Source organism: Kryptolebias marmoratus, linkage group LG12 (genome assembly GCF_001649575.2).
Source record: "Kryptolebias marmoratus isolate JLee-2015 linkage group LG12, ASM164957v2, whole genome shotgun sequence".
In the NCBI taxonomy this organism is placed as follows: Eukaryota; Metazoa; Chordata; class Actinopteri; order Cyprinodontiformes; family Rivulidae; genus Kryptolebias; species Kryptolebias marmoratus.
Window position 1 is genome coordinate 133,790 of NC_051441.1, and position 6,732 is coordinate 140,521.

The 6,732-nt window shown below is 42.3% G+C and overlaps 1 protein-coding gene across 1 annotated transcript; it reads left to right on the forward strand.

The window, feature by feature from the left end:
• The first annotated feature begins 242 nt into the window (after positions 1-242).
• Positions 243-5,415, forward strand: arl6ip1 (ADP-ribosylation factor-like 6 interacting protein 1). The gene is made up of 6 exons (XM_017438314.3): positions 243-402; positions 1,279-1,412; positions 2,508-2,627; positions 3,556-3,673; positions 3,841-3,925; positions 4,795-5,415. Exons 1-6 carry the CDS (start codon positions 364-366, stop codon positions 4,911-4,913), a joined length of 615 nt encoding a protein of 204 aa, XP_017293803.1. The 5' UTR covers positions 243-363; the 3' UTR covers positions 4,914-5,415.
• Positions 5,416-6,732: the final 1,317 nt, after the last annotated feature.

Genomic DNA, 6,732 nt, shown 5'->3' on the forward strand with positions numbered 1-6,732 from the left:
AAGGAGAAAAAGCAATTTCACTACCTTGAGAAAATAAATACATTTGTTGGTAAAAAATAAAAAAAGAAAAATAGTATTTATTAAATTTTACATTCTCATTGTGAAAAATAAAAATGAAAAGACTTTTACCACTACGTGGGCGAATAAAACGATGTTTTCTGTCCAGAAACGAGACTCCGTTTCCCAGCATGCACCTAGGGCGGAGTGACGCAGCTGGTTGGATAAAAGTCCGCTGCGTCACTGCAGCCGTTAGAGGCGCTGGAGCACCAGAGGGAGGAGAGCTAATCCGTTCCCTGTCCTGCGGGCTGTTTCTCTGAAAATTAAAGGACATTTTCTATCGAAACACAATTAAACCTTTCATTAATGATGTCTGAAGGCGACAACAAAAGCGCGAACCTATTAGTGAGTATATTTTTGTCTTAATGGTGTAATTATTGGAGTGTTCGGTCTGACCTGGGTGTGTTAGCATCGTTCGCATGAGCCTCAGCTGCTAATCTGCGCGCCCAAAGTCCAGGTTATGTTTAAACAGTTGATATATTTACACTATTAGTTAGGAAGAAAACTGCTTAAACAGGCTGTAATCGCTGAGATGTTCGTCAGTTCAGCTGTTTTTTGACCGCAGCTAATGGCAGCTAGCTCGGTGGTTAATGTTCAGACATCCTCTGACAGGAAACTACGAACTCAGTTTAACAGCTTCTGTTTCAGCTTCGAGGGGCGAAATAAAGCTGCTTTACTTCCATAAACATCATTTTCTGGTATGCAGCTGTGGTCTGTGCAGCGTCATCATGTCAAAATGGGTTTTATTGCTGATTGCGAAAGTCACACACACTAAATACAACACACACACTCAGAACACACACAAAATACAGCTCACACACACAAAATACAGCTCACACACACACAAAATACAGCTCACACACACTCAGAATACAACACACACACACTCAGAATACAACACACACACACAAAATACAGCTCTCACACACACAGAATACAACACACACACTCAGAACACACACACAAAATACAGCTCTCACACACTCAGAATACAACACACACACAAATGTTAATTTAAATCAGTCGGTCTGACTGTGAAATGATGTTGAAATTTAAACTAATTTAAAGTTTCTGAAGGTGGACTTGCATTTTGTTTGTTAGCTGAGTTAGTCAGGCAGTTTAAGCATATCTCCATATTTCTGGTGCTTTAAAGCTTAAAAATACAACTGGTCAAAGGTTGCTTATTTAAGCTTTATCGTGTGTGTGTGTGCGCGCGCTCAGGCTCAGGAAACGGCCCAGCTGGAGGAGCAGCTGCAGGGATGGGGAGAGGTGATCCTGGCCGGGGACCGGGTTCTGCGCTGGGAGAAACCTTGGTTCCCTGGAGCCCTGGTTGGTGTTACCACCGTGGTCTTCCTGTGAGTCGGTTTATTCGTTTATAGAACAACACACTTTGACTTTATCTGAACAATGACATCCAAAGACCAAGCCAAGCTCCAAACTGTCTGCTTTGTGTTTCTGATTAAAGAGTTTTAGCTTTATTAAATTAGCAGCTTTTTATTTTCAGATCATGCTCAGAAATCATCCAAGTTGACCTAATGTTGTCTTGTTTTCTACTTTATCTTAGGATCTTCAAGTAGACCTCTTATTTAAATCTTATTCTTCATGTGGGGTTATGATGCATTACAACATAGTTTTACATAAACTTTTTTAACTGATTTTACTTTTGCAGGCCATGTTTGTACCAACTGAACCCAGAATAGTTCTGTTATAAAAGAGGTGTTAATGTTTTTTTTTTTTTTTAAGCTAGTTCCTGCTTTTGTCACATTGTAGTTCCTGTAGGCTGAAGTTCTCCAAGTTCTCAGCTGGAAGTTCAGAGAACTAAGTCTTTTCTGCAATCAAGCACAGTTAGCTTTTTCCTCTTTCTAATTTATGGTTTAACTTATTAAATAAGGATTAAGAAACCTGAATTTGATGTGAAGTTTGAAACGACAAACTGCCCTTTTTTTTCTTGATAGAATAAGTTTTATTTTTAAACGTTTCTCATCTCCCTGCTCTGTGCTTTGCAGAAAGTTTCTGACTTCCTGTCGCTGGTTCCCAGTCAAATTAAAATATCAAAAGTTTAACAATAAAAATACTTGTTATTACAGAACCACAAGGTGCACATGAAGCATTCACCTGATATTTTTCCGGTTTTGTTTCAGAGTTATTTTTACACTTGGTTGTTTTGGGATTCTGAAGGTTTCATAAACGGAGCCGAAGGTCTTACAGAGCATGAAACGGGGACAACAATGTGGATTATTGCAGATTAGATGTTAAATGACCTTGTGTTGTGACATTCTTCAGTGTAAGGATTTTTAATTGAAACTGAATCCAAGCTGGAGCTGCTTGTTATTAAAAGATGTTTTGTCGACGCAGAGAGTTCCTGTTTTAATTCTGCAGACATACCAGTCATCATGAAGCCTTCGGACTGTTTCTAATTAAGACTCCTTGTTTCTGTTCTCCTGCTTCAGGCTGGTTTACTACCTGGACCCGTCGGTTCTGACCGGACTCTCCTGCACCGTCATGCTGCTCTGCCTGGCTGATTACCTTGTACCCACCCTCGCCCCCAGAGTCTTTGGCTCCAATAAGTGGTAAGATTATGTTCTTCTTATGAAACTGGTGTTTGAACTCATGTCAACATGAGCCCTGACTGAATAAATGCTCCACTCTTGTGTTAATATTTTCTGTGAAGGTGTTTCCACCTCATCTGCTGGTTTTGGTTTGTTTGGAGCCATTTTTAATCACGTTACTTTGTCTCTTTGTGGACGTCCCTCTGCTGTCACTTGAAACCAACCTCCATGATGTGTACTGAAGGCCTGAGTGACTGTCTGTTAAACGATGAGAACTGAACACCCATCGGAGGATAAAATAACGTTCTGCAGCAGGCTCGGTATGCTGAACGTCTTCAGCCTCTCGATATATAACCTCGTATCATCAGGACGTGGCCCACCCCGGTGCACATTCCTTAGACGTGCTCAGCCGGCTTCATATCTTCTCTGAGGAAGTAGGAACAAAAACTCATACCGGGATTTTAAATAAATAAATCTGCTTTCTGTTTCACCTGCAGCTCAAGTGAGCTGATTTATAGAGTTTGACAAATACTCTCTGAGCTTAAGCTGCAGCTTACTGTGAACCTGCAGAAAGCTGGGGGGGTAAAGGAGCCATCGGCCTGGTTCTGGTCCCACTGGGCTTCTTTACAAGAAGGACTGAAATAGGCAGCGATGGCTAAGCAAAATGTAAAGGTCAGTGTGTGTGTAGCCTCCGTCAGCTGGACTGAGGTGCAAACACGGTGCTTTACAGGACTAAGAATTCAAACTTTGTAACAAAAAAACCTCCAAGAAACTGTAAAAAGCATCTAAATCCTTTCTTCTGGAAGTGGTTCTGTTTGGGACTTATTGGGCTTGGAAGGGTTTGCTGTTCTGGCTTGTACAGCACATGGGGGGGTTTGTCTGTGAAGGACTCCAGTGTCTGCAGCCCGGCGCCTCCTCTGCGTTAATTCCTCGGTTTGTGTTCATGCAGGACCACCGAGCAGCAGCAGCGTTTCCATGAGATCTGCGGTAACCTGGTGAGGACTCAGCGTCGGGTCGTTGGCTGGGGGAAGCGTCTCTGCGCCCTCAAAGAGGAGAAGCCCAAAGTGGTAAATTTAAACTCATCTGCTTGTTTCTGGGCTGCAGATAAAAATATCAGCTGCTCCACTTAGCAGGACAGGAAGTGGGTCGCAGGCTGCAGGGCTGATGTTTCTCACTGGGGCGTGTTCCTGGAGAAGGATTAATGTGGTAACTGTTCGCTGTAACGTCTCCGCAGTACTTCACCTCAGTGATCTGCAGCCTGCTGACGGTGGCCTGGATCGGACAGCAGGTCCACAACCTCCTCCTCACCTACCTGATCGGTGAGTCTGCTTCTGATTGGACAGCTTGGCAGTAAAAAGCAGTTTCTGCCGGGTTAAATAAAGGTTAACCTTTATTTTTTGTCCCAAACCTTTTGTCTGTCTCGTGGTGTAACCTTCCTCCTCCTCCTCAACAGGAAGCTGTTTCAAAAGCTGCCAAACTAACAACCCTTTTTAAACTTTGTCACTCTTCAGCAGTTTTAGGCCACGCTCTGACCTCATGTTGGTGTTTATTTTCAGCTGAAGCTCATATTTCATTTTAAACTTCCTTCATAGTTAAAGCGGTAACATCTGAGGTCATTAAAGAAACCTGTTTGGTCCAAACCAACTTTAAGATTAAACCATTTAATTAAACTTTATTATTGTTGCCTTTCTTGTCCAGGAAGATGAAAACAGAGATTTTATTTCCTACCCAGCTGAAGCTCTGTCCTGGATGACTGAGACTTGCACCAACTCGAGTTTTATCTGAAGACTTTATCTGTACGCTTCACCCCCCCTCGGCTTCGTTCACTGAATGTGGAAGTTTGTGGTCAAACGTTTTCAGATCTGACAAACATGATAAACTTTAAGCGACTAATGTGTCCCTCTGAGATTCTGATGGTAAATTTATTTGTGTTGACCTTTTAAAGTTCTATCTGAAGGGTTTTTATTATTATTGATTTTAAAGGAATGGGGACAAATTAACAGAAGAACTGATTTAACCAGATTCTGTCAAAGTTTTTGTCCTTTGCTGTAAAATGTAAAGAAGCACGAGCTGCTCAGGGTTTAAATGATCGTGAATCTACCAGCTGCTGGAACTGCAGGTCGGACCCGGGTTCAGGAAGTAGCCTGGACTTTAATCTGAGAGAATATTTTCTGTTCTGTCTGTGCAGTGAGTTTCCTGCTGCTGCTGCCGGGCCTGAACCAGCACGGCATCATCACGAAGTACACCTCCATGGCCAAGAGGGAGATCAACAAGCTGCTGAAGCAGAAGGAGAAGAAGAACGAGTAGAGGAGGGAGGAAGAAGGCTGCTTTTAAAGAAGAGAGAATCAGAGAGGTTTTTGGTTCTGCACTTTTTGTTTTTCACACGTTTTGGTTGTCACACCTCCCATCATGTGACCTTTAACCCCATCGCCCCTCACCTGCCGTGCATGCTGCCGCCACATGAAGTTTATCTGAGCGGCTCTTATGTTTTTAATGCTTAACGTTTTCCTTCTGGTTCAACAGTGACTACTGAGCAGTTCTGAAGCATTGTAGCATCATTTATCTGTTAGTTTTCTTCCTGAGAGGAGCAAAACAAGCATTTTCCTCTTTTGTTGTTTCTGAACAAAGTGCTGCAAACTAAACTGGATTTAAAGAGTCTGGAGACAGATGTTCTGCTGGAAACGGGTGTGTGAGTGTGTGTGAGCGACGTGTCCTCTTAGTTTTATTATTTATGTGTTGATTTCTGCTCTTTCAACTCATTTGTCTTTACTGGAGATCCAGCAGTGAATAAAGTTGATTTTTAACAGATCGTGGCTCATTGTTTGGTCTGATTTAAATCATTTAAAATTGTTTTGCAGCAAATAAAGTTGGATTTATTTTAATCTGGTTATCTGTAAACGCCTTGTGAAAAACAAAGTTTTACCAGAACATCGTGTTTTGTTTTAATTAAACGTTCAGTTTAGAGTCTGACATCCTGAAATGATCCTGCTGGATCTAATCCGTTCTAGTTTTATTGATCTGAAGATGCTGAAACCAAGTGGATAAAGGTCTTATCTGTTTACGAACCTCGGAGCTGACTCCTGGGTGGTTTTTAATCGTTTCTTCCTGGTTTACTTCATACCAGATGTGTCTCAGCCCTGAAGCCGTTTTTCTCACTTTCAACATCAAGTTCTCAGAATTTTTAGTCGAAAGTAGAAGCAGGAAGAGAAAGGTTTAAAAGTTTGAGGGACTTTTTCTCTCAGATCCAGTTTGAAGATCAGCTCAGTCCAACCTCAAACATGTTACTCTGCCTTTCTTTCACAGTAAGTGTGTGTGTGTGTGTGTGTGTTTGTTTGGGGGGGCATGATGGTATTAATGTTGTGTATAAATAAAGCCTTTCAGTTCATCAGGATCCAGTCACCTTCAGCCAGGCTTTATCAGGCTGTAGAATCATTCAAATCTGACCTGAGGTCAGCAAAAACCACGAGTCGTTTATTAAACAGACCTATTAACTGGTGAGGTTAAAGGTCACCCTGGGGTCAGACTGTGGATCCACCTGCACAAACAGCAGCAACTGAAGAACCACAGGAATCAGCAGAAACCAACTCCTGAAAACAATTATCTGGAAAATATGACAAAAAATGCTGCAGGCAGCCACTGGGGGGCGCTGGTGCTGTTTCAGCTCCAACCGTCTGTAGGTGTCTCTGTCTGTCTCTGTCTCTGCCTGCCTGTGTCTCTGCCTGTCTCTCTCTGTCTGTCTGTCTCTGCCTGCCTGTGTCTCTGCCTGTCTCTGTCTGTGTCTCTTCATGGAACTGAGCGCACCAGAAATAAATGCTGAAATAATGAAAGCTTTAACAATAACCAACTTGTGAAACGTTAAAGTGGTTGAGTCTGAATGACACGATGATGCTGTCAGGAAAAATTATATAAATATTATTTCTCTGTGTTCAAGAGTTTTTCTGCTGTGGACATTTAATTCCTAACATAAAACCAAACAGATTTTATAAATGTATCCATGTGACAGTTTCAGCTACTACTTTTTATCCAACAAAAACAAACAAACCCCTCCTCCAGCACAAACCCCTCCCCCAGCACAAACCCCTCCCCCAGCACAAACCCCTCCTCCAGCACAAGCCCCTCCTCCAGC